We start from the raw sequence: 27,911 nt of genomic DNA on the forward strand, positions 1-27,911 counted from the left end.
CCCTCTCTTACCGCCTCCCAGGACTCCCCAGCCAAAGAGGAACTGGAACTGTGAACAATCAAGCTTTATTTTTACAAAAATGAACATTGTAGCATGTCTTAGCAGCCAGCCTGAGATTGGGCTGTCTCAGAACTCACTCAAAACTGCTGGGTTCCCTTTGTCCTTCCTCAGTTTCAAAGTGAGACCAGTCCACAGTGCCCCAGGAATGAGCCCCAAGAGCTTGGTCAAGGGAGGGGACTGACTGAGGAGGGTGGGGCCAGAGCAGAGGATTGGCAGCCTCACCCCTCCTTCCAAGGAAGGGGCAGAAAGGGACGGCTGGAGCCCCTCACCTCATGAAGCTATCACGGCTCTAAGAAGGGGTGAGGGGTAGGGCTGGCCTATCCAGACCAGATCCTTGCTCTGGCCAACAGGGAAGCAAGTCCCAGCCAGGTTCAGCTGTTCTCTCAAAGCAGCAGATCCTTTCTCTCCATCTAGTTCCTGGGAGGGATACCCCCAATTCCCGGGAGTGCCCAAGCACTGTAGTCGCAGGTCTAGGAGCACAGGCATCGGGGGGTGGGGGAGGGCAGAGGTATCCCTGCACCCTCCAGGCGGAGAGGTCCCTGAGTAGCTGGCCTCCCTGGCCCACAGGCCGGGGTGGCCCTGTCACGGGTTCTGAAAGTCCAGGACGTGGAGGTTGTAGGACAGCGCCGCATAGAGGTGCTTGGTGGTGAAGCGCAGGCAGTACACGGGGCTGCTGAGAGGCGTCGAGGTCAGCGGGAAGGCCTGCAACGGAGGGAGGGGGGGCATGGCAGGAGCAGCCCTACCCTACCCGGTCCAGCGCAGGGGGCCAGGTCGCATGCCGACTCCCCTGCTTCTCCAGGAAGCCAACCCCCACCCCCACCCCCAGTACAGCCACTAGTAAGGAGTCCTGGCATCTCAGAGCGGGAGTGTGCGGCGCACTTACGTGGAGGCAGGCCCTCTGGCGCCGGTCCCACAGCCGCACGACCCCGTAGTAGGAGGACCCGGTAGCCAGCAGGTGGTTGCCATCGGTCTGCAGGCAGTACAGGGTACTGTCGTGGGGCTCCTCCCACTCCATGACACATTTCCTGTGCGGGAAGAGGCTGTCAGAGGGAAGGTCAGGGGTGCCCGCCGCCCCAACTTCCACAGGGACCTTAGAAATCCATTCTGGCCCAGAGGCAGAAGCTGAATCACCTTCTCTTCAAAAACCAGACTTAAAGGGACCAAGCCTCCTCTGTAAAGCTCTCTTTCTAGCCAGTGCCCGAACCCCAGGCCACATGAGGCCCTCACTTGTGCTTCCACGGCTGGCTACATGTCACACGACTTGGGTGGCAGGGCAGAAAGGCGGGCAGAATGCTGATGGACGGGCCGCTGACTCCCTGGGCTCTCCAGCACCCAGTGGCTATGGTCTCCAGGCCAGGGAACCAGGGCTGCCAAGTGAGGAACTGAAGCACGATCTGACCTTGCTGGCTGCCACTCCTCACCTCCACCTGCAGGGCTTGTGCCGTATGGGGGCACCCCAGGAGGGCCAGAGGAAGGGCCGGGACTGCCGCCCACCTCCCACCTACCACACTCACCGGACACTGGCTCGGAGGTCCCAGTAGCGAACGTAGGTGTCATAGCCACAGGACAAGAGCGTGGAAGGGGACTCATACATGACATCCAACACCCCAGCCCCTGGGGGGAAGTCGCTGCCCAGGTGCATCATTAGCTGCCCACTGGGGAGAGAACAGAGGGGCAGAGGAGGAGAGACTGTCCCACCTCGGCCCCCACACCGGCTGGTAACCTAATGGCCTCGGTCCCTGGGGAGATGCCGCTCTCCCTCCTGAGCTAAAATCAGGTTCCTTTCGGATGGGGCCAAGGGAAATGGCCCAGGATGCCCACCCTTGTCACCCCAGTCCCAGTGCCTGCCCCTCCCCCAGCTGAAGGCCTGCACCACACCTGCTCGCTGCCCAGCGGCCGTTCTCAGGGTGGAAGAATGGGCCCTGCGGCCGGGCCGGCCCCCTCCCGTGCGCGCGCACACTTGGTTACTTTCTACTTCTTGATCCTGCAGGTCATGCAGCTCTGAGCTGCCTGAGTCCAATGCCTTAATTCCTGCCTGTAATCTGGGGCTCAAACCTCATTGGGGATAAAGACCACACAAAGGGAGAAGGGGAGTCCCAGGAGATGTTAAAACAAGTAAACACCTTTGTGTCTGGGGAGAGAAATCGCTGAGAAAGCAGCTTAGCTGGCCGGTCCCTGGTGTTCCTGGCCCGGCTGGCCCCCAGCCCGGGGCGAGCACGCCTGTGTGATCACAGCCCCCAGCCTGCTGGGCTGCAGCGTGCTCCCCACCCCTCGCCCCTCCCGGTGGCCGAGAGCAGATTACTGAGAAGAACAATTTCTTTGTGACTGTGTAAGTCCCTCCGTGACCGCGGCAGTGGGCAGACCCCTCGCCCTGATGCCAGACCCCTAGCAACCACGTAGGGGGGCCTTCTGGCCCTAGCAACTACCCCTCAACATCAAGTGCACCCGCTAATCCCTGTGGCTAGAGAACGGGGAGAAGCAGGGAGTTTCTGCAGGATGGGGGGGTGGTGAAGGAGAAAAGGGACACCCTCCAGGCCTGATCCCGAACTTGCACCCAAGAGCCGCCGGGCCCTCCTCCCTGGCAGGACGGGAGAAGGAAGGCCACGCACGCTTCCCAGGTCAGAGGCCCTGGCGGCAGGAGGGAGCACTCCCCCCTCTCACAAGCAGTGCTCACCACCAGTGTGAGAGCAGACTTCGGCCCCAGGCCTTCCCGCTCTCACCCTCAAGCTCCCTTCTCCCCAGTGGAGCCACCATCTTCCCTAGAAGCTGAAGGAACAGAGGCGGCAGCTCAGGGTTCCCTTCTACCTTTCCCCTTTGGCCCTGGGCAATGAGGAGACCCCCCCAGCAGGTAGAGCCCCTGCCCCCAGCCCCCTTGGGCGGTGTTCCTCTTTCCGGGGTAAGAGGTAAGCCTTTGTGGTGGGGGACCCTGAGAGGGATCAGGCTGAAGGCCAGATCCTAGAGATCACGGACCTTGGCTCCCAGGCAGGGCCCGTCTTCGCAGAAGGGCCACCAGCTATGATTGCCCCATGCCGGGGCAGCCCAGAGTCCCTAAAGGAGCCCATCCCCCACCCCCACCTCTCTTTTACAGGTGCTCCTGGACAGTTGTGCACACCCAGGTAGGGGGCTGTTTGGCTCCACAGTTCTCCCTCCTTCCAGATTTGGGGGCCCTGCCCCTTCCATTAGTGAGGCCTTCAGGAATGACGGAGGAGCTCTCCCCTTTAATCTGCAGAAGTAATTTCATGTTTGTTTGAAATAGAAGATGAAAGGCGGTGGGGGTGGGGGCGTGAAGCCCAGCATGGCTCTACCTGCCTCCCCCCGGTCCCGGGATTCAGAGGGACAGAGCTGGGCACCCCTGCGCCGGACGGGCAGCAGAGTCAGGACCGCAGCATCAGGGCAACACCCAGACCAAGTCACTCTGGGCCCCTGTCCCAGCATCTAAGCCACCCCTAGAAAGGGTCATGCCAGCATCTATGATAAGAAACAGAACCCTGCCTGCCGAGGGAACCCTGAGGGCTTAGAGTAAGCACCGGCCGGGAGGCCACGGCCAGTCGCGGAGCCCCATGTCCGACAGCCCAGCTGGGCCCGAGACAGTTGCTGCAGCCTGGCGCTCGGAGTTCTTGAAATGGCCACACACACTTCAAATGGGCCAATAAAAAGATACAATTTCTTTGGCCTCTGGGCCTGAGGCCCTCCAGACTGCTGTGCGGTGCCCGGGAGGTGAAGTCCGGAGTCTCCGCGGACACAGCCGGCTCTGGGAAAGGGCCTGTCCCTCCAAACAGCAGCTCCGCGTGGCCCTGGGAGCCCTGCTGGGGCTTTGATTTGGGAAAACAAACAGAAATGGCACCATGGGCCCTCAGCGGCCCCCACCCCAAGACCAATTTAACTAGAAAACTCTAGCTCAACAGCTCTGGGGAAGGGAGCAAGGTTGGCCCGACAATAGCTCTGAACTTTGGGGAAAACGGGGACAAAACCAGCTGTCTGTCTCCTCAGCCCCTCCTCTCGGGCTCCTTTTCTTCCTGCAAGTGTGTTCTTGTAAAAACGATTAGATTGCAATTTGTATAACATGGTGACCCCCAAATTCAGACGTTTCACCCCTTTTCTCCAGAAAGAATGTCAAGAATGCTTCTCGGCCTCTCACTGTGGGGGGTGTGGGGGGTGCAGAGCCTTGGCTGTCGCACAACTTGTGTGGGAACAGGACTGCCCCTCAGAGTCCCGGGCCACGACGGGAGCGAGGGCCGGCTCCGTCCCCGCGGAGGGCCAGACAAAAAGGCCATTCCCTCACAGCCGCCGCACACAAAGCCCGGGCCTCCAGGAGCTGCTGAGGGCTGGGGGGGTCCTCCACACGCCGGCCTCTCCGGCCTCTCCCGAGCCTGACTCCAGCAATTTCTTTGCACCCAGGGAAAGATAAAGACCGAGGGGCCGCCCCTGTGAGCCTGATGAGCAGGTGCGGACGGCAGCGTTCTCTGTGATGCGCCAGAGGACCTGGGTGGGAAAAACAAGCAGAGGGTGTCCTCATCCCCGGGACCTTAAGGGGGCAACCAGGTGAGGGAACCGGGGCTCCCTCCCCGCTGCACAGCAATTCCATCTCAAGGGAAGAGGGAGCCTCTGAAGGAGTACTGACAGAAAATCTATTAAGACACGGACCCCTCTATCACCATCTTTAGGGGACATCTAGGGACAGCTAACTGGAGGACGGTAGTGGCCCTGAAGACCCAGATGTCCCACTTGGGACAGCCCCTCCCTTTCCTGGTCTGGGCCTGCTGAGCCTAAAGCTGGTGCCCACCCTCCCCCAAGTCCGCTCATCCCAGCCTCCACCTGCCTCCCTGCCCGGCCCGCCTGTGCTCCCAACACAACCCAGAGCCTGCAGAAAGTCCTCCAGGGCCAAGGGCCCCGAGCTGGGAGAAGCCAGATTCCCCCACCCACCTCCCAGCCTGCATCTAAAAATGCCCGTGGCCCCCACACCCCTTCACAGCCACTGTTAACACATGGGGTTCCCAAGGATGTTCCCTGGAGATCCTAGAGGTTCTCGTTCCTCCGCCTGGCATGGATGTGTGACCCGAGGACGCAATAGGGGCTTTTAGGACAGGGCAAGGAGGAAGAGTGACACACAGTTCACCTTCCTGCAGCTCAGCTCCCAGGGACAGAGGATGCGGAGGTAAAAGCTGGGCCAGACAAGTTCACTCAGGAGAGGAGGCTTTTCCTCCTTCCCACCCTCACTCTCCTCTCTCTTTCTTTGAGCAACAATCAAGGAGCACCTTCTGTATACAAGGCATTGTGCTTTACCAGGAACTGCAGGGATAAGTCAAGGATGGCTGGGGGAGTTCTCCCTGTCCTCTAGGAGTTTTCAGTCCGGGGACGGAGGGAGTCAGTCATGTACCCAACTAACAATACAAGGGGTGACCGGAGGGGTCCCTGAAGAGAAAGGGAAGTTTTACTGTCAGAGGACAGATAAGAAAACATTTTGGCCTGTGGGCATGGAGTGGTTCTCTAGGGAGTGACAGAAGCGGGATAGGCAATGACAGGAGTGGGGGGGGGGGGATATGGCCCAGGTGAAGGACCCCCCCCCAGCAGGAGGGCCAGAGTCAAGGCACCGGCACTGGCGCCCTGTTTGCACCTGGCAGACCCTCCCGTCCAGCCAATCCTTTTGGACCACGACCACCCCTGGGTGCGCACTGCTTAGCGGACATGAACTCTGGGAGGGGCAGGGAGTCCCCAGGCTTCTCAGCAGAGAGGAGTTGGCCTTGTCCAGCCCTCTGGTGGGGAGGGCCGGAATCAAGGAGGCACGTTAGGTCCCAAATGTAACACCATAGTGGTGGAGACAAGAAGCCCACGGAAGCCTCGCCTGCCTCGGCGCCATCGGGCGAGCGGGAAGGGCCCTGCCGGAGCCCACGGCCTCGCCCCCGCATGTGTGCGCGCGCGTGCATGGCCCCCGCGCCCGCCCGTGCACACGTGTTCAGACACAATGGCTCAAAGGCCAGGCAGCCGGGCAGCCCACTTTGTACTGCTAACAAGGGGCCCGTAATTACAGGAAGGGGCAGCCGGGCAGATAAAAGGATACAAAATTTCAACATCTGTTGCCATAAAGGGATAAGGAGAAGTGAAACGCAAAGTATCAGTTTGGTGTCAGCAGGCAGAGAGCCAATTTCAAAGAGTTCAGGGGGACAGAGGGGACAAGAAAGAAAAAGGAAAGAGGGGGGAGAAAGAAAGAAAGAAATTACAGGGTTCCTTAAAGAGGTAAAGAAAAAAGAAAATGAAAAAATCTGTCAGTAATACTTTCAAAGGAGAAGGCAGGTACTTTAAAGAGGGCAGTTCCCCAATCACCCTGACGGAGGGCCAGGCCGCCCGGGGCGGAGGCAGAGCTGCGGGCAGAGATGAAGCCACACCTGGATCGGGTGGGCACAGCCACTGCCCTCGATGGGACCCGGCTTGTGCTTGCGACACCACGTCCTGCAGGCCGTTAGAAAGGGCTGCAGCCTGGCCCTCCCCTTTCTCAAGGCCACCCCGGGGCCCACAATGGCTGACAAGGTGGCCCTGAGTGCTCTAAGGGTTACCAACTCCAGCCACGGGGGCTAGGGTCAGGAAGGCCTGGTGACAGTGGTGCTGTCTGCACCGAAGAGTAAGCAGGATTGAGATGGGGGAGTCCAAGCACGGGGCAGGGGCAGCTAGAGCAGAGGCTCTAGTGGGAAAACAGAGGGCACCTGCGGGGAAGTGTGAGACGCCTATCTGCCCCAACTTCAGTGAGAAAGAGGAGGCTCAGGGGCTTTAGGGTAGACAAGGAAGAGTGATGGGGAACAGGGATGACCTTGGCTGGAAAGGGAGAGAAGGCGATGTGTGCAGAAGCCCACACATACACTCCTGGGACTCGGAACAGTCAAGGCCCTAGGAGTACCCAGGTCACCTCAGCCCACACCTCTCTCCATCCCAGTCCCCAGGCTGGCTTAGGGCTGCAGCTGTTGCCACTAGGATCGCTGTAGGTCGGCGCTCACAGGCCTCCATCCTGTAGCCCACCTGTGCCAATGCTAGATCCAGCTTAAATGCCCTTGGCCAAAATGCAGAACCCATGGTGACAGCAAGCCCAGGAGGAGGGCTGTATATGGTGTTAGGCCAGTCCAACCTCCCAGGCCTTTCGGAAGCTGGGGGTATATACCACACAGCACCCTCCTTGGGACCTAGCTGAGGCTCCTGCTCAAATGCACACAGAGCACGTAAAATGGGCCTGCATCCCTTCCGACCCCAGGCTCAGGAACGGGAAGGCTTTGGCCCAGCTTCTTGGGGTCTGATGGGACCATGGGGCATAGCAAGGGATGCTTCAGTGGTTGGCTGTTGGCACTGTGTGTCAAGATAGAGCCCTTGGGGGCCTGCAGCCTGGCCTGAAGGCTAGCTCCCCTTGTAGGCAGGAATACTCTGGCACTTCCAAGTCAGGTCAAGGACTCCATCTTTCTTTCTGCCTGGGTTAGACAGGTTAGAAAAGGAAGAAGGGAGAGAGAGAGAGCCAAGTTCTTGCCATCCAAGCAATGGCCGTATGCCCATAGTTGCTCTCTGACCTGTGTACCCCAACGCCTCCCCCTCCCCAGCTCGTAGGGACAACAGAGTCTCCAAGGGTCTTGATGGAACGAAGGGCCAAGGGAGCCATGGTGCCTTTGAAAGGACACTGTAAGAAGTAGCCTAAGCGACCTGACAGCAAGGCCCCGAGACATAGCAGGGAGAAGACGGGTCCAGCAGGGTCCCTACGCTCCCCCCAGGTGTGTCCCAGCCCCCACCACCATCTTGAGGGCGGCCCCAGAGGGGTGATGCTCCGAGCAAAACTGCCCCTCCAGCACTCCTTCCCCCCAAGGCACAGCACACACATAAAAGCGAAAATCCCGGTGCTCCTCAGGTTTCAGCAGTGACAGGTTAAAAGCAAGGAATCCACCCAGCCCCGCACAGCGCCCGCCACCAGGTCCTGCCGGCGGTGCGGCTCCACCTTCCCGATTGGCCTGTCAGTCAGGCTTTGGCATTATTGAAAGATCAAACTCCGTCCTGCCTGTTCATTACCTTAATCCTATTTTCTACATGGCTTTATTATCTGCTTGGGCTTCTCTGGGAAAGACAGCTACAGACAGTCACCCTGTCCGTCCGCTTCCTCCCACCAAAAGCAGATGCCTCCAGCAGGCCATCCTTCCTTCGAGCTCCACACCCCTTGGTCCTCCAAGCTTCCCTGGGAACCGGACGGATGTTTCAATGAGGCCTGGCTCCTCACGGTGGTGAAGAGGGGGTCTGAGGGTCAGAGAGAAGACAAGGCCACGTGCACTGCCACTGGCCACCCAAAGTGAGCAGGGCATTTTCTCATTTGGGGTCTCCCTGGGTTCTGGACAGACCCAGGGTTTAGGAGGAATTAGGGATTTCATAAGTGAGAGCTATTCAAGGAGCTGGTGTCTTACAACTACATCCTGACCCTAAATCTGTGCTCAGGAGTAACCCCCACCCCCAAGAAAACCACAGGCAGAAGAAGCCCTCCAAAATGACTCGACCTTGGAGATGAGAGTCGGCCATGGTGGTGCACCCGCCCTTCCCAGCCCCCTCCACCCCCGGCTCATTCGCCATCCTGAGCACAGGCCAGGGAGGATGCCAGGCCCCAGGGCCAGTCACATGCCTGAGAATGACCTTCAGCAGCAACTCCCATCCTGTGGCCTGCAGCCTTGGGTACTGTCAGGAGCCTTCTCTGGGCCATGAGGTCCGCAGGACCACTTGGTCTCCAGTGGTCACGAGGCCACAGGTACTTAGGGAATTAAAAAGCTGAGCCTCTGCAAACTCTAAGATCCTCACAAGGAAGGCAGCCACGGGGTGAGGAAGCAGAGAGTGGACATGGGTACCGTATGGGCACATTTTCAAAATAATGTCTTCATACTAATTCTGTTAAGCAGAGAGAATTAAATCTCATTTACAAATGTGGAAGCCGAGGCCCGGAGGCCCAGTCGAGGCCCCTTATCACAGAACTGATCCACAGTAGAGTCAGTTCTAGAACCCAAGGCCGCCTGACCAGCAGCCTGTGCTCCTTCTGTAGCCGCTCATCCTCCCCAGCACATAGCAGAGGACGGGTTCCCTCTGCCTGCGGCCCACGCAGAAGTAAGAAAGTTGCCAGTGGCAGGAGTCTGGCAGGGCAGGCCGTGAGAACAACTCTCTCAGGGTGCAGACACCCCAACATCCCAGAGCCTACAGAACAAAAAGAGCCTTGGAAGTCTCAGCTGTGTGATGCGACCATCAGCTACACTAACAAAGATGGAAAGTCTAGGGGCGCCTGGGTGGCTCAGTTGGTTAAGCAACTGCCTTCGCCTCAGGTCATGATCCCAGCGTCCTAGGATCGAGTCCCACATCGGGCTCCTTGCTCCGCAGGGAGCCTGCTTCTCCCTCTGACTCTGCCTGCCACTCTGTCTATGCTGGCTCTCGCTCTCTCTCTCTGACAAATAAATAAAATCTTTAAAAAAAAAAGAGGGATGCAACCAGATAAACTGGAGAAGCTTTCAGCTGAGAATGGTCCTCAAACAAGTACGAAACCAAGATCGCAGGTCATCCACCCAGCTACCGCTCACTTTCTTCCTTGCTGACCCAAATCAGAATCTGTGCCCACGCACCTCCCCCACTGCCAGGATGCGTGTGGGGGTGGGGAAGCCGAGCTCCTCCCCAGGCCCAGAAGGTCAGTCTGGACTGCTCATTCCATTTCCCTGGCCATAGTTCAGTTTGGGGCGAGTAGTGGAACACACTTTTGGCTCACTAAATATGAGAAGTCTGCTTCAGGCTCCTCTAAAAGGTGTCCCCATCTTAAAAAGAGACCCCAGGCAGGGACGTGTCCTCTTCCTTCCTTCTCCTCTTTGGGTACTGCCTTATGGGTTCGTAGGGCTTTTGTGAACAAGCCTGGGGGTAAAGGCAAAATCCACTTTGAGGTGGCAAAGCAGAAAGCTGAGAAGATGGGTTCTCGACTTTCATGGAGCTGCCGAACCCATCAATCCTGGAACCAGCGAACCACCCAACTCCTGGACAGACTCCTTGTCAGTCAAGATAATAATCCCTCTATTGTTTGAGCCACTTTGAACTGGGTCCTCATTACTCATAGCCCAAAGCACCCTAACTGATGTTCACGAGCAACAACTGAAGGTCCTCAGACTTCTGGCCTGATAAAGAGAAGACGCTGCAGGAGCAGGACCAGAGTTTTCAGATATTTAAAGGCCTGTCTTCAGAGGCACGATTCAACTTGCTGCTTATTGCAGATCACGGCTCCTGGAAGCAGATCAAGCCCTGATGAAGGACAGGCACGAGAACTCTCGGAGCAATCCAAAGACGTAATGTGCTATCTGGGGAAGGTGGGAGTTTCCTATCCCTGTGGTTGGATGACCCCCAAGAGAATGTTGTGGAGAAAACGGTATCTAATGAAAACATCTCATGTGTTTAAGAAAAGTCTTTCGGAGGGTACCTGGGGGACTCGGTTGGTTGAGCATTTGCCTTTGGCTCAGGTCATGATCTCAGGGTCTGGGGATCGAGTCCTGCATCGGGCTCCCTGCTCAGCAGGGAACCTGCTTCTGTCTCTGTACCCCACCACTCTGCACCTCCTTGTGCGCCCTCTCTCTCTCTCAAATAAAATCTTTTGGAAAGACTGACAATACAACAGATTTTTAGGAAAACCAAAGATATGACTAGTACTTTCCTGGAGACAGAGAGAGGAGACGATCCAGAGCAGCGAAGGCACTAGACAGGTGGGCAGAGCGCACCCTCACCGCTACTGTCAATCACGGCATTGCAAGCCACAACAGGGGGCCTGGGGCTAGGGGGAGATTTCTCACACTTCACCCCAAGAGCACAAAAAGAAATAGTCAATAATTTGGACGTCATCAAAATTTAAAACTTGGGTCTTTTATCCTGTCAAGAGGATTAAAAAGTCGGGTGTTTGGGTGACTCAGTCGGTTAAGCATCTGCCATTGGGTCAGGTCATGATCCCAAGGTCCTGGGATGGAGCCCCACACTGGGCTGTCTGCTCAGCAGGAGCCTGCTTCTCTCTCTCCTCCCGACTTGTGCTCTCTCTCCCCTCTCTGTCATGGTCTCTCTCAAATAAAATCTTAAAAAAAAAAAAAAAGGCTAAAAAGACAAGCTCCAGACTTAAAGGTATAGGCAAACCACATGTCTGACAAAGGATTCATATCTAGACATATAAAGAACTCTCAAAACTCAACAGTGAAAAAGCAAACTATTCAACTAGAAAATGGGCAAAAGACCTGAGCAAAGATTTATACAGAGGGCAAAAATATACAGAGGGCAAAACAGCACATGAACAGGGGCACCTGGGTGGCTCAGTGGGTTAAGCCTCTGCCTTCAGCTCAGGTCATGATCTCAGGGTCCTGGGATCGAGTCCCACATCAGGCTCTCTGCTCAGCGGGGAGCCTGCTTCCTCCTCTATCCCTCTCTCTGCTGGCCTCTCTGCCCATTTGTGATCTCTGTTTGTCAAATAAATAAAAAACGTCTTAAAAAATAAAAAAACCACATGAACAGATGTTCATCATCATTTGCTATTAAGGAAATTCCAGTTAAAGCCACAAGACAGCACGCCTGTGAGAATAGCTAATACAGACCATCGTGATGGTTCCAAATGCTGTTGAGGATGTGAAGGACCTAGATGTCCCTTAGACCAGGGCTGGATTATAAAACGATACAGATACTCAAATCATTTGGGACATTAATCCCAGAGAAATGAAAACCTAGGTCCACAGGAAAGCTTACACACAAATGTTCATGACAGTTTAAATTGCAATGGTCAAAAAGCTGAAAATAACCCAAATGTCCTTCAGTTGGGGGGTGCTGCTCAGTGGGGGATCGCTTTGGTGCATCCCCCCAGGGACCACTACAAGCAACCTCAGGTCAAGTGTTCTTGGTATATCTGCTATGCTTGCACGAGAATAATACTGGGGGAAAAGCAAATCTCAAAAGGTTACATACAAAAAAAAAAAAGGTTACATACATTATTTCACTTATATAACACTTTTAAGCCAACACAATTACAGAGACGGAGAACACGTAAGTGGTCGCCAGACATTAGGGACAAGAGGGAGTACCGGAGGGGACAGGAGGCAGACAGTGTGACTATGAAGGGCTCTAACAGTTCCGTATCCTAACTGAGGTCACAGTAATGTTGATCTACACATGGGATAAAATTGCACAGAACCACTACACACACACACACACACACACACACACACATAGAAATGACTACAATCTGAATAAAGTTCTATGGATTATACCAATGTTGATTTCCTGGTTCTAATTTATATTATATATTAGCCTACATATTATCTAATCTTATACAGGTACCTTGCTGTCCTATTCCTGGAACTTCTTAATGAATCTAAAATTATTTAAAAATAAAAAACTAAACAAAAAACAAAACAAAAATTCAACAGAACGGGAGACAATTGGATGGGAATGTGTCAGGTCTGCCAAGGCAGAGAACTGTGAATAAAACCTGGATGTATTTTAACTGTTCCGTGTAATTGTCTTTATGGATCTGTAGGAGGTCACTTCCAAAATTTCTGTATTTTAGGACAGATGGGCTTTTATGTCACCACATAATCAGGCACTCCTTACAGAAAAAGTATCACAAATCCAAACTGTTATCCTCATTTCTACATGAAATGATTTACCCATTAGAAACTCCTTCCAGGGGCGCCTGGGTGGCTCAGTGGGTTAAAGCCTCTGCTTTTGGCTCAGGTCATGATCTCAGGGTCCTGGAATCGAGCCCCATGTCGGGCTCTCTGCTCAGCAGGGAGCCTGCTTCCTCCTCTCTCTCTTTCTCTCTGCCTACTTGTAAAATAACTAAAATATTTAAAAAAAAAAAAAAAAGAAAGAAAGAAACTCCTTCCAACAGTTTCCTTGAGCTAATTAACGGGGCCAGGAGAAGGCCCATGCCTTGGAGGCAGTCAGTGGGTTTAGGCTGGGGCAGTCAGTGGGTCTTGGGCTGGGCCGGGCGCTTCCCAGCCTCCTCCTGGTCCACCTGGTCCCACCGGAAGCCAGAAGCCAGAAGCTAGCAGCTACAGCCGGAAGCCAGAAGCCGGGGCAGGTTTTTGCTGTGCCTCCCTGGCTGCTGCGGTCCCACCCCCACAGGAAGCCACATGGGCTCAGGAATCTCTTACCTGTTGAGGTCCCAGATTCTTAGGGGTGAGAAGTGCCCACAACAAGCCGTCCCTGTCACAAAAGAGCTGCCAAACAAAAGGAGAGCAGAGTCAGGGCGGGCTTGTCAGAACTTGTGGCAGCGATGGCGAAACAGTTGCAAGTGTAGTGCTCCTTGGCGGGGGGGGGGGGGGGGGGGGATCACTCATTGGAAACAGGATGAGAAAGCTGCAGGAAGACAATTGGAAGGTGCGCAGAGGTCAACAACCCTCCAGTGGCCCCGCAGGTGTAAGGACAGCAGAGCTTACCACGCAGAAGGGTCTCAGGGTCTCTGCCCACCAGAAAAGCACATCTCTACCTGGGCAACCCTCAGGCCAGGGGAGGGCGGGCCGGTCAGGCTGCAGAAAAGGCCCCCGCAAACAGGCCCTTGTTGGGTTCAGGAAGAAGATGCTGCAGCCAGAGGTCAGGGTGGTTGCAGGACACTGCTGAGGGTTTGTAAAAGCTAGGGAACCGTGCTGCAAGCACAGGGCAGGCAGGACGGCACGGGACTGAGTGGAGGGAACCACCGAAGACCAGTAACCAAAGGAAAAGGTGAGACAGGCGGTGTGCTGGGGTGCAAGGGCAGCAAGACAGAGCGTGAAGGGCCGGGCAGCCGCCACTGCCATAGAGTGCAGCACAGTGATGTGCCCTATTTCCCCAGAGTAACTCTTAAACCTCTGAAAAATTCACATGCCACCTGCAGTTCCAATTTTAGGTGGAGGCACAAGACTAGTGGGCAAGCTCTGTGCCGTGAGCCAGGCCACCTGGAGCCCCAGGACCGCACCTGGGACCTAGTGCCAGACCATACCTTGGCGGAGGACTCACTGGCTGGGGAGAGATGCCGGCGGGAGCCCCAGCTGGGACACCTAACCTGGAGCAAGAGAGGAGCTCTGGGGTGGGGAAGGGCCACGTCCCTACAGGTCAGGCCCTGGGGGTGTGGGGGCTAGACAGACTAATGACACGTTGGCGGTGTGGGGCTGTGGCCCATCCGCCCTGGCCCTGCCCAGCACCTGTGGCTCTCTGGTCCTAAGCAGGTCTGAGGGCAGACAGAGTTCTGCAGCGAGGGCTCTGAAGAAGCCCGTGGCCTTGGTGGGGGTGGGGGGAAGGTGGTTGCTGGTTGGGGAGACGTGTGGGAGGCATTGGCCAAGCCACTGATGGACAATCAACACTGCAGGGCCAGTATCTGCTTTTAAACCCCAGGCTGATAAAAAGGCCATAGGAGCCAACCTGGGGCTTCCGTGCCTCCAGCAAGACTTCTTCCAGGGATATGCGCCATCATCCCAGCTCTGTCCCAACCCACACAGGAATGCCAGCAACCACTCCACCGGAATGGTGGCCAAAACAGCCAGTCTGTCCTGCCCTAAGTGACTCCCTGTCTGGAAAGCAGCCACTGGACACTGAAGTCCCAAACTACAAAGCCCAGAGATGTTGTCCTCACCTCCCTCCCCTCGACATTTTTCTCTTGAGGGTAATCCATTAATAACTGGTCAAGCCAATTACCTTGCGTTGGGAACATAATAGCCACTTGGGAAGCATCGGAGCAGGCAATTGGGCTCTTAAGACTTTTGAGGAGCACAGGCCAGGTGAGGAGCGTCAGCAGAGACACAGACATCTCCGAGGCAGGCCTCAGACCGGCCACATGCCACATTAGTGACAAGGTAAGCTGAGATGAGGGGGAAGGGAGGAAGCCCCCAAACCTGAATCTGCCACTCCCGACAGCTCCCAGAAGGCTGGGGTGAGGCCACAAATGCCTTCTCTATTCCTGCCCCGTCCATCCGCACCAGCAAGAGCACCTCTCACCTTCACACACACAAAGGCCTTTCATGACTGCCCGATACAGCGCCCAGAAATGTTCCTTTCCAAAAGCCACCCTCTTTCCTTGCCCAACCCTGTGGTGCAGGGAGGAAGAGACGGAAGGAGAGTAGAGAGCCCCCACCACCCAGGGGGACCTGAGCGTGTAATCAGATTTAACAGTCGGTAAAAGCCCTGTAAGCAAGTCAAGCAGCTTCGCAGCCAGGTCCCACTGGGGACATTCACTGCGACTCACACCCAGACCACGGGGACTGCCAGGATCGTGGGGGTGAAGCTGGCTGTGGACACAGCCCTGCACACTCTTCCTCCCTGCTTGCAGCCACACGTGCTCCTCAGCTCGGCCTCCAGAGCCCATGGACTTCAGGAGGCATCAGGCAAAAGCCACAGACCAGCCATGTGCAGGGTCAGATGACAGCGGTGTGCCCAAGGGCACAGGGCACACAGAGGGGGACACATGGAGGGGACACACGGAGCACAGGAGAAGACAGAACCTGCAGTCCTGGGATGCCCAAAGGATGCCTCCCACCACCCAGGAAGTTCACCAGAGAGAAGCTAGGATTTCCACCGCACAGGAAGGGAAAATGAAATGCCAGCCCAGCTCCCAGGAATTTTCATGAAACCCCTCCGCACACTTGTTCCTCTCCCCAGAGCCACACCAGACAAGGGGCTCCCAGCCTCAGGAGCCGGTGGGGTGGGGTGGGACATGTGCATCAATGGAGGCCTCCTGCCCCACGAGCTTAGCCTCCACGAGGCCGTCTCACCTGCACAGAATGCCACCCCGCCTCCCGGGCAGCAGCCCGCCTTCAGCCACCAGCAGATCACCCACGGCGTCCCTGGGCCAGGTCCTGCGCCCCACAGGCCGAGGTTCCCAACAAATGACCTCAGCAAACACACGCACCACCCCTTCAACAGTGCCTCCCAGGGTACTACTCTGGGAGTCTGACCCGTTGAAAGGTCTTTGCTACCATCTCATCTTAGAGTCTGAAGTTACGGAAAAAGCCAGCTCTCAGAAAGAAAAGAAGATTCAAGTGGCTTTTGCCCTCCAACCCATCTCATTCTTGGGGTGTCTTAAGGACAGGGATGGCAAACCCGTGCTGAAGCAGAAGCTGCTAGCTCCCCGGGGGACTTGACCAGCCTTCCTCTGAGTCCCCACCACCCTTTATCTTGCCCTCAGGGGACACATGGTATTTGGGGGGTTATCTCCCCATCTTCCCTTTGAGATCATGGACCAGACAGTGGCTCCTGCATCCTCTGGTGCCCAGTACGGGGCCTGGCCTAGAAGTACTTGGTACAAGTCTGTGGAACCAGATGGAAAGGACCCTCTGGAGTTCACAGCCAGCAAGGCTGGGGAAGCTAGACATATGAGCTATGAAGGCAGTCCCTCTGCTTCCTAAGTGACTCCCACATCACCAGACTCAGACCCGAAGGGCACATGCCACAGTCCCACATTGCTAGGGCAGTGAAATCCCTCATAAGCACCACGGCCAGACTGAAGATGAGAAGGACCAACAGTGCTTACACATTAATGTCACACCACACACGTTCTTGTGCAAGCACACACTCTCTGAGCTTGAGGGTCTAAAAGTCATTCTGATTCTGGGACGTCTGGGGGGCTCAGTCAGTTAAGCATCCACCTTCGGCTGAAGTCATGTCAGGGTCTGGGGACTGGGCTCCCTGCTCAGTGAGAGTCTGCTTCTCCCTCTCCTCTGCTTCTCCCCACTCATGCTCTCCATCTCTCTCTCTGGCTCTCTCAAATAAATAAAATCTTTAAAAATAAACAAATAAAAGCCATTCTGATTCTATAAACTCCACTCTTTTCAGATGAGAAAGCCCCTATCAGTAGCCAGGCTCCTCCCTTGTCCCATCTTGCCCCAGACCTTGTCTAGATTCCTGACCTACCTTCCCCGCCCCCTGGCCCCAGCACAAGCAAACCTGGCACCCCAGAGCTCATCCTCAGGCCCAAGAAGATGATGCAGGAGCCCCCACATCAGAGAGAGACCCCAGGAGCGTTAGGGGTTCCGGCACTCAAACTGAGGGCTGGAAAACAGGAGGAATCAGAAGAGAGGAGTGAGGGAGGCACGAGCAGGCCAGGAAGGAAGGCTCTCGATGCCCCTGCCCCCTTCAGGCCGCCTTAATGACACTCGTCATATCTGTGAGCCCTTGCCATGTGCCAGGTTCCGAGGAAGGTCTCCAGAACCTCACCCCACCTAATCCTCGTGACCCACTGTAGCAGGAACCACTGTCCTATTTTACAGGCCAGAAAACTGAGGCCCGGGAGGAAGTGCGCCCTGTGCCAGCTCCCATGGGGAAGCCATGAACAGGGCTGGAATCGGAGCTCAGGCCCAGCCCGGTGCCTTCTCTCGCCAGCACCTCGTGCGTGTGATGCCCGACACAGACTGAAGACCCCACATGCTTGTCGGGGGAACAAATGGACGACGGGACAAATGGCTCCACCTGGAAGAAAAAAGGGGCGAGCGAGCGGCTCGGAGGCGGCAGCGGAGCAGCGTGCTTCGCAGCTGTGCCCTGTGGCTGGCCTGGAGCCACCCAGCTGGCCCGGCCCCGGCCGCCTCTGGGCCGCGGCTGACACACTTTGGCAAGGGAGGCCACCAGAGCTGTCACATCATTCACCAACATGCCCATCAAGTGTATTCAGTTCTCTTCAACCCGCATTGGCATTTTAATTACTGTTGGGTAAACTAATTTGTACAAATGAAGGCCGGGCTGCCTAATAGAATATGCAAGCTCCCTGACCTCTGACAGGCACTGACACGAGATACAAAGGCCGCCGAGGAAGGCTTTTTATCTGAGCCTTATTACTCTCTATTACTCTAATTAGTCAGGCTCCAGTGCTCCTAATTGGAGGAAAAATTGCAATTAAATCAATTTTTGATGGGCTGCAAGTGGGCTCCCGAACCGCCCTGCTTGTGAAACACTGATATTATAGCAGCAAAGGTCACGGGCCCCATCGGCACCTGGGGGCCCCCCCGAGTTCCCGTGGCCCCCTCCGAAAATGCCTCAAGGAAACCCCAGCCCCTCCGTGGGCACGGCCGGCAAGGGTGGGAAGGAGGGAGTCATTAGAACATGTCAGGTCTCATTGCTGCGGCCGCCATCTGCTAACCTGCGCCACTGACATCATTACGGTGGCTCGGTCCCCAAGCAGGAATGCAGCGTGGAGGTCACACAAACTGGCTGGGCCAGGGCAGCCAGGAGCAGGAGTGCAGTGACAGCCCCATGAGGGAGGGCCCCGGGATTGGGAGCAGGAGGGCGAGGGAAGTCAGGAAGGGGAGAACGGGAGAGACACAGGCCGGGGCAGGCGGAAGGGCAAGGCAGCCAGCTCCCCAGCCAACGGGGCACTCCAGGCCACCCAAGGGGAAGGGAAATGTAATGTCTGGAAAGGAAAGCAAAAAGAGAGAGGCAAAGAAACCTTGTTCTCTCTCCGGAAAACATCCCACATTGCAGTTGGGGAACATCCTCCTAAATGCTGTACACAGACCGGAAGGCTGAGAGCACGTCAGACCCGGGGCAGAAGCATGCTGGTGGGCCTACCACCCACAGGAGCACCTGCCTGTAAGGGCTGGGGGTGCCCAGAACTGAAGCTGTGGGACCATGGAGGGGACAGTACATAAGACTATGTTCACCAAACTAAAGGATAATGAGACCAAGAGGCCTATCTGAAGCTTGACTGTATCCAGTTTAAGGCAAATAAAAAATGGGTCCATTTCACGTGATCTCAAAGAAATGGCAGAGACAGAAAATATCAGTCCAAAAGGGAGCTTAGCTAACTTCATGGATGGCTGAACCAAAATGGGTTAACAGAGAAAGGAGGCCTTCAAGGGGTCAAGATCAAAATTACATGTGGTAAATGCTGGTCCTCCTACTTAATGGAATATTACACAATCGTTTAAAATGATACTTCTGAAGCATACAGGCAAGATGCTTATGATACTATCAAAAGAGAAAAAGTAGAAGACAAAGAGCCTTCCACAACTACTTTTTAAAAAATTTTTTTAAATTTATTTGACAGAGAGAGATCACAAGCAGGCAGAGAGGCAGTCAGAAAGAGGGGAGGAAGCAGGCTCCCTGCTTAGCAGAGAGCCTGATGTGGGGCCCGATCCCAGGACCCTGAGATCCTGACCCAAACCGAAGGCAGAGGCCCAACCCACTGAGCCACCCACGCACCCCACAACTATTTTTTTAGAGCCTGTGCATAGAAAAGGAAAGAGTGGAAAGAAACATGCTAAGATGCTCAAAGTGATTATGTTTGGGCAGCAGAGTAATTATCAATTCTTTCTTTTAAATTTTATTTTCCAAATATCCTTCGATGAGCAGGCACTACTTTTGAAAGGGAAAAATGTATTTATGCCTTCTAAGGGAAAACACAACATAACCGGACACCCCTGTCTATGAACTTGTGGCCAAGAGCAGGGAGGCCCAACCATGAGCTTCCCATTAGAACAGATGTCAGCAACTGTGGCCTGGGACACGTTGGACTCAAGCTCTGGGACTGGTCAGTGGCCCAGGGTAGTCAGGAAGCCCAGATCAGGGGCTCCACTGGCCTTCTCCTCCCAACGAGACACTAGCCGATAGCAAGCAAGAGCAACTCCTGACTGCAGCGGCCGGCAGAGGCCCGGAACACCCGCTCGGTCACACATGCACCCACCAAGCCTCCCTTAGCTCAAGTGCATTGATTCAGGATGGTACAAGTGGCCACCTAGAAGGTCAGGTTCTAGACAGAGTATCCAGAGGCTGGGTTCCAGCATCCACACTTTCACTGCAACCCTAACAAAGGCCAAAAAAAGCAAGCTTGCTGCTGCTCCATGGGTGAGTGCAATCCTGCAGCTAGAAAACGCCTCCAAAGAAACACACATGGTCATTTTCCATTTTAACCAATGGCAAAAACTCAGCCTGAAGATGGAGGTAAGATCCTGGCCCAGGTTAGAGGAGAGGAATTTTGAGGTAGCTCTTCCCAAAGGGACACATTCCACTCAAGAAGTAGGAACTCAGAAACCTGTTACAGTGGAAGGACAGAAAAACAGAGAGGAAAAGTCAAGGACACCAAAAACAAGAAGTCACTGTACCATCTATGTGTTAAAGGAGATGTGTTGGGGGCTGCAGGGAGAAGAGCTTCTGCGCTCTGTTTTCCATCTGCATGACGTCTAAGTACAAGAACTGCTCCACCTGATCCCAAGACAAAGAAATGGCAAGATGTCCCAGTGAAGCACAAGCTGGCTGAGAAATGATGACCCAAGACTCACACAACTGTGTGCCCAGCAAGAGGCATGGGAAGAACTCAAGGTGGTCACTATTTTCAGACAATATAATTGCCTACTGAGAAAATCTAAAACTGACCTAGAAAACTCTGACAGTGCCTAGCAAGACCAGCACGCTGTGCACACAGTGAAAAGGGGCGTGGCCTTTGGGCTCCTGGCTCTCCCACCTGGTAAGTACCTGAACTTGGACAAGGTATTTAACTTCTCTGATAACTTCTCTTCTACCTGTGAAACAGAAATAACAGTGGCAAGGCATGGACTTGTTATAAAAATGACAGGAGATAAGATACTTAAGCAGTGTGTGGCACACAACAGATACCTGCAGACTTTAGCTATTACTACACACCAACAATTACCAACCAAAATGTAACCAGAAATCAATTCACAATAAAGAATTTAAAAGTTGTAAAATAGCCAAGAATAAGCCTACAAAAACCCCAAACCACCACCAACAGGAAACAAGACAGGCACATATGAATTAAAAAAAAACAAAACCCCAACCATAAAGCTTTACTGAAGGACACAGAATTGCTGAATGAGCAGGAGGATATACCTTATTCCTGGATAGGAAGTCTCAAGATCTAAAACTGTCACTTCTCAAAAACAAATAAAACTGTCACTTCTTCCTTAATTATTCAATAAATTCAATATAGTCCCACCCAAACAAGATTTTTTAATTAACTGATTCTAAAATTCATCTGGAAGTGGAAATGCACAAGAATAACCAAGAATATTTTTTAAAGAACAACAGAAGGGTTTTTTGTGTTTGTTTTTTTTTAAAGATTTTAGTTTGCAGGCAGAGGGTGGCTCAGTTGGTTGGGTGTCTTCAGCTCAGGTCATGATCTCACAGTTGGTGGATGGAGGCCTGTCTCACTCTCGGTGCTTAGTGAGGAGTCTATCTGAGATTCTCTCTCTCCCCGACCCCCCATCGCCCCCACTGCCCCTCCGCCAGCTCATGCACACTCACACTCGCTCTAAAATAAATAAATCTTAAAAAAATAAAAGCTTCTATTTTTAAGTAATCTCTATACCCAGTGTGGGGCTTGAACTCACAACTCCGAGATCAAGAGTCATTTGCTCCAATGACTGAGCCAGCCAGGGGCCCCAAGAAAGAAGTTTTTCTACCAAATATCAAACATACGCTAAAGCTGCAGTAGGATGTTCATGCTAGAAAAAACAGATCAATGGATTAGAATAAGACTCCAAAACTATACCCATACATTTGTAAGGAAAAGTAAATCCTATTTTTTTTTGTTTGTTTTTTAAGATTTTATTTAGGGACACATGGGTGGCCCAGTCATTAAGCATCTGCCTTCTGTCCAGGTCATGATCCCAAAGTTCTGGGATCAAGTCCTGAAACAGGGAACCTCCTTATCCCTCCCCTACTCTCCCTGCTTGTGTTCCTCTCTCACTGTGTCTCTGTCAAATAAATAAATAAAATCTTAAAAAAAAAGATTGTATTTATTTGACAGAGAGGACATAAGCAGGGGGAGTGGCAGGCAGAGGGAGAGGGAGAAGCAGGCTCCCCTGCAGAGCAGGGAGCCCAATGCGGGGCTCCATCCCAGGATCATGGCCTAGCCAAAGGCAGTCACTTAACCAACTGAGCCACCCAGGCACCCCCTAAACGTGGCTTTTAAAGACAGGTGATGAAGAGTGACACAAACAGTAAAGGGTAAAGATACTACAAAATACACATTTGGAAAGAAAATAAAAATCAGAACAGACCTCAGTTACAGCTGGATTAAGGACAGACACCTTTTCAAAAATTACATGAAAGACAATAAAAGTATTTAAAGAAAATATAGGAAGATACTTTGACAATTTTGAAGTGGGAAAGGCATTCTTAAGGGGATACAAACTCTGAGGCCATAAAGGCAAAAAAGGACAGAACTCTTCATACAACCACACTCCCGAAGGACAGAAGACACTATCAATGTCAGCTGGAAGGAATTACCAAATACATACAATAATCAAAAGGTTCATATGCAGAACATATCAAGGAATCTTATAAATCACAATAAGAAAGATAGATTAATGAGCAAAAATTTTTAATAATTAAAAAAATACACATGGCCGAGAAACATGATGAAAACCTCACAGTAATCAAAGAATTTCAAGTTAGACCAACAGCGACAATGGCTACCGATGCTTCTAGACCATTTACTGCATGCCGGGCACTGTTCTAAGCTCATTATATGTGTGTATTAGTTCATTTAACCCTAAAGATATTCCTACATATTTGATGACAGTTTTCCAGATATAATAATAGTATGGTAATTAAACTTTTAAAGCATCACCATCTTTCAGAATATACGCCAAAATGTTCATATGTTTGCTTCACAAAACTACAGAAGGGATAGTGTGGGGGGGCATACTGAAGCAGCAGGATTGGCCAAGAATTGGCAATTAGTCTATTGCTATATATTTTGAAATTTTCCAAAAGGAAAACGTTTTTTTTTTTTTAAGTTACTTTGAGGCATTAACTACCAGTATCCTTCCCCTTTCACAGATGAGGAAACTGAAGAAGAGAGAGGTTACAAATTCACCAAGGTCACTCGACTAGTACGTGGGCGGACTCAGGACTTGACCTCAGCCAGGTGGGCTCAAGTCCAGCTCATAATCACTCTTCTATAACCACTCCCAAAATTAGATAATTTTTTACCCATCAGAGAAGCAAATTTTTTTAAAAACAAAAAACAAAACGGGGGGCGCCTGGATGGCTCAGTCAGTTAAGCGGCCAATTCCTGGTTTCAGCTCAGGTTGTGATCTCAGGGTCCTGGGATGGAGCCCCACATCTGGCTCCCTGCTCAGCGGGGAGTCTGCTTCTCCCTCCCTTGGTTCGCTTGCGCTTGGGTACACGCGCTCTCTCTCTTAATAAGTCTTAAAAAAAAAAAACACAACAACCTGATATTATCCAGCACTGGTAAGTCCAAGAGGAAACAGGTACTTGTAGACCTTGTTTGTGGGTGTGTATATTCTGATCCTGTCCAACTAGAGGGCAACTGGCAGCATCAAAACGTTTAAATGCACTTATCCCTTAATCCAGCAAGTCTCTTCCACGGATCTTTCCCAGAAAAACACCTGACCACATGCACGGAGACCAGACAAGCCCCGATGTTTTTTCAGGTTTGCTGAGGGACCTGAGGGGCTGGCATCCAAACAGGGCCATGAGGTGGGAGGATGATGAGAACCATTAGGCTCAACCGGAGCTCCACAAACAAACGAAGGGGAGCAGAGCTCGCCTGCAGAACTGCTCAGATAAGCCGGACATACACTCAACAAGTTTATTTTAAAATCGGATTCTTTCTAAACATAACTCACATTAAACCACAGACGGACCTTGAAATTCAGAGTTAATCCAGATTTGGGCAGGAGCATTAAGTATTTATAATATCAACAGAGTACAGAGATGAGGTCAGGTCGAGAAAAATCTGCGTGGCTCATGACCCTGAGGCCTTACATCCCTGACCTGCTGTCATATTTAGGCGCAGCAATGGAGTCCCTAGTTATTGGTGGCTCTTATTTTTATTCTCAATATTCCATAAGCACCGATGTGAGAAGCACCAATGTCATCTTCATGTGATAAGCATCAAAGCACAAACAAGACCTTCTAGAAAGAGATTCTTCCCGAGGAAACAAAGGTCAGGACAGCCCAAAGACACGACCCGCCAAAAGACTGTGTGGCCTTTCCTCATCCAATGGCCTCATGACTCTAGCAAGGCTTAAAGAAAGAGAAGTCCTGGGGCACCTGGGTGGCTCAGTGGGTTAAGCCTCTGCCTTCGGCTCAGGTCATGATCTCAGGGTCCTGGGATCGAGTCCCGCGTCGGACTCTCTGCTCAGCAGGGAGCCTGCTTCCCTCTCTCTCTCTCTGCCTGCCTCTCTGTCTACTGTGATCTCTCTCTGTCAAATAAATAAATAAAATCTTTAAAAAAAAAAAAAGAAAGAGAAGTCCTAATGACCCACCAATGAAAAAGAGTCTCACAGTGACATCAGCAAACTAAACACAGGGAAAAAGGGTATGAAATGTCAACCTACAGTTCACCACCATCATACGCACCCCCAGACCACTTCCCTTTCATCCAAACAAGGCAGGAGAAGGCGAGGCGAAGTTCTATACCCCTCACATTGTCTGATCCCTGCGGCATGTTCCACTGTCACCCTGAAGGCTGGCGGGGGTTAGGGGGTGGAGTTGAGAAAGGGAAGGGGGCCCGTCATGGAGGTTGAGGGGCCTGCTGGGCCTGCTATGCATCATGAAGGACGCACAGCAGGGGCTCAGAAATGATGGGAAGAAATGAGAGGGGTCTGTGTGCACAGCAGGTGAAGCCTGTCCCTCGAGAAAGAAGAGCTCCATCCTAGAGGAGGGCTGGCAGCTGACCTTGGTGTGCCAACAGCACCAATAACTAGTGTCCACTCCTTCCCTCTGATGGGAGAAAAGGGCCCCTGAGTCCTTGCTTTGGCCACACTGATGGAGGCCTACATTATAGGCAGAAGTGGGAAGCTGGGGATAGCAGAAAGGGCAACTTAAGTCCTTTCTTCCACAGGATGGAAGCCAGACTTCCATCACAGACAGGGCTTTCCAGAAGGTGAAGTTCCAAGGAACCCCTCATTTCCACATTAGTTAGCAGCAGCAGAAATCTTGATCTGAACTGTGTTCCTCCCCGAGATTTCCTGCCCTCTTAACCATGGCACAGGAGAGGACAGGCAGGAGTCTGTCTTCCATCCTATTCTGCGAGGTCACCCGTACTCCCTGAGCGTCATTCAGGCCTCCAGCTACTCGCTGCCCTCTGCAGGAGGCTTGACCGGGTCAGAGTCTGTCATCCCAGACTCTCTCTCTGCCCCACTGGCACGATGCTGGGCCACTCACCGTTTCATCTGTCTAACCTCATGTATCCACAGCCAGGTTCTTTCTCCTGTGCGGGCCCCATTAGGAAGGCGGCAGGTTTTGGTAAGGACTCTATTAACAGCTTCAGAGGAGGAATCTCTCAACAGCAGATCAGTAATAGAGTGAGGAAGAGGTGGCACCTGGGTGGCTTAGTCAGTTTAGCGTCTGCCTTCGGCTGGGGTCATGATCCTGGGGTCCTGGGACTGAGCCCCGCGTCAGGCTCCCTGCTCGGCGGGGAGCCTGCTTCTCCTTCTCCTCCCAGTTTGCTGTCTCTGTCTCTCTCAAACAAATAAATAAGACCTTTTTTTAAAAAATGTGAGAGGCGCCTGGATGGCTCAGTCATTAAGCATCTGCTTTCAGCTCAGGTCATGATCCCAGGACCCTGAGATCGAGCCCCACATTGGGCTCCCTGATTCTCCCTTTCCCACTGCTTGTGTTCCTTTTCTCACTGAGTCTCTTTCTGACAAGGAAATAAATAAAATCTTTAAAAACAATAATAAAGTAAACAAATGTGAAAGTGAGGAAGAGGAGGCAAGAGGCTAGAGTTTGAGAGTTCTCTCCAGACTCTTGGTTTGAGAGCTCGTGGCCAAGGCTCTGAGCTCAGGCACCAGGCACATATTAATGCCATTCACATAGACATTTTGGGGCCAGATGTCATGGAGTAACATGGCCTTTATGAAAATAGAAGACCCCTATTGTTCTGTCTGCCCTACAATCTCCCTCCATACAGGTGATCCTGAAAGACTTCCGCCTTGGCCACAGTTAATGGGTGGAGGGGTGGGCAGCTGACCCAAGGTGGGCCAATGAGCCTCTGTCCTGAGATTCTGGGAAGCCAGTCACTCTCCCTTCAACTATGAGTTGCCAGATTCAGGGGCTCTCAGTAGCCTCCAGAATAAGCTGGTAAGTTGGGGAAAGAAAGGTGTGGAGGTTGAGAACAAAGATGAGCACCCCAAAAGGATAAAGTCCCAGCAGCACTGCGGCCTGTCTGGGCCCAGCCACCCCAGCTTATGTGTGTGCCTCCTCTGGCCTAGTGGCTCAGCTTCATCCTTGGATTTCGTGAGCACAACATTCTCAGCTTCACTTACATTAATGCGGACTTGGTTTCTGTCCGTTGGAACCAGTCTGTCCTGACCACCAGAGAGCCTGCTCAGCAGCCACAGAGCTGCTCCCCCATCTGACTGTTTCTCCCTGACAGCTGCGCAACAGGCTTTGCCAGGCGCCTAGCGGACACCAGGAGGCCTGGCTAAGGACACCTCAACCATGAAGTCCATAGCTGGTATGTCTACCAGGAGAGCAAAGTGGTACAGCACAGACTGGCCTTCAACTCCGGAAGGAGGTGAGGTGGTCTCTCACCCTGGGGCCCAGGAAAAAGTCTACTCTCCCACTCCCGACAGATAGGAGCAGATCATAAAGGTGTCTGGCTGGCTCAGTTGAAAAAAAGCATGCAACTTTTGATCTTGGAGTGGTGAGTTCAAGCCCCACACTGGGCATAGAGCTTACTTAAAAAAAATTTTTTTTTAAAAAGAACAGATAATAAAGATGTGCTTGAAGGACTGGTTTAGGCTTTTGAAGGCAGAAAACCCTGATCCTGAGAGATTCGGCTCTTGGATCCTTTCTGACAGACTGAGTACAGGTTTTGCCAGCACCCACACAGCACCCTTGCCCAGCCAGTGCCTGGGACCCCTGGAGCGCCAGTTCCCTGAGGGCGTGGCCCAGGGAAAGCTGCGGTCCCAGCATCCAGCCGATGTGAACTACAGACACACACGGAACAACTGGTAAGATGGGGATGAGAACCTGGGAGTTCACTCTATGTTTTCTTTGTGTTTGAGAGTTTTCAAGATTAAAAATTTGAAAATAGGGGCACCTGGGCTGGCTAAGTGGGTTAAAGCCTCTGCCTTCGGCTCAGGTCATGATCCCAGGGTCCTGGGATCAAGCCCCACATCCTGGCTTTCTGCTCAGCAGGGAGCCTGCTTCCTCCTCTCTCTGCCTGCCTCTCTGCCTGCTTGTGATCTCTGTCTGTCAAATACATAAATAAAATCTTATAAAAAAATTTAAAAATAATTGAAAATACACACACAAAAGTAAAACTCTGTAACCCCAAGCAGCCCCTTTGTCACAGCTCATTTTCTTTCCTTCCACCCTGACTCCATACAAACAGGCCCCCAGAGCAAGCATAAAAGAGATCTGGCCATATGAGTAAACTCAAATATTCCATCGCTGGATCCCTCTGAGGGACACACCCAATGCAGGAGAAACCAAGCAGGAAACCCACATATCACAGGTACAACTTTTTCTTCAACCCACTGAGCCTCCCAGGCATCCCAGTACAACTTTTTCTTAAAAAAAAAAAAAAAAGCAGAGGGATGCCTGGATGGCTTAGTCCTTAAGTGTCTTCCTTCTGCTCAGGCCATGATTCCAGGGTCCTAGGACTAAGCCCTGCATCGGGCTCCCTGCTCAGTGGGGAGCCTGCTTCTCCCTCTCCCTCTGCCAATCCCTCTGCCACTCCCCCTACTTGCATACTCCTGCTCTCAAATAAATAAAAAAAATATTTTTTAAAAAGTAAAACAAACAACAAACAAAAAAACATGCATACTTCAAACAGTCCCCAAAAACCCACTCATTCTTTTTAATGAAACTGGACTTAGGTCAGAAAGCCACCTAAAGTCATAAATCAGAAACCAGGTATGAAGAAACCAAGGCTCATTCATGGAAAACCACTT

The 27,911-nt window shown here is 52.8% G+C and overlaps 1 protein-coding gene across 6 annotated transcripts in view; it reads right to left on the reverse strand.

Moving 5' to 3' along the window:
• Positions 1–49: 49 nt before the first annotated feature.
• The window catches only part of FBXW4 (F-box and WD repeat domain containing 4), an 82,249-nt gene continuing 54,387 nt past the window's right edge, over positions 50–27,911 (reverse strand). For 3 of the 6 annotated variants that reach the window (XM_082722400.1, XM_082722403.1, XM_082722402.1), the window contains 4 exons: positions 13,212–13,277; positions 1,575–1,715; positions 944–1,085; positions 50–762 (listed from right to left, as the gene is read on the reverse strand). In XM_082722400.1, the coding sequence (XP_082578526.1) occupies positions 643–762; positions 944–1,085; positions 1,575–1,715; positions 13,212–13,277 (469 nt within the window). In that variant the 3' untranslated portion in view covers positions 50–642. Of the gene's footprint in view, positions 763–943; positions 1,086–1,574; positions 1,759–8,094; positions 8,317–13,211; positions 13,278–27,911 lie in introns of those variants that run through there. The other 3 variants (XR_014309323.1, XM_082722401.1, XR_014309324.1) reach the window with 3 other exon arrangements.

The sequence above is a fragment of the Mustela nivalis genome (assembly GCF_964662115.1).
Source record: "Mustela nivalis genome assembly, chromosome: 2".
Lineage (NCBI taxonomy): Eukaryota > Metazoa > Chordata > Mammalia > Carnivora > Mustelidae > Mustela > Mustela nivalis.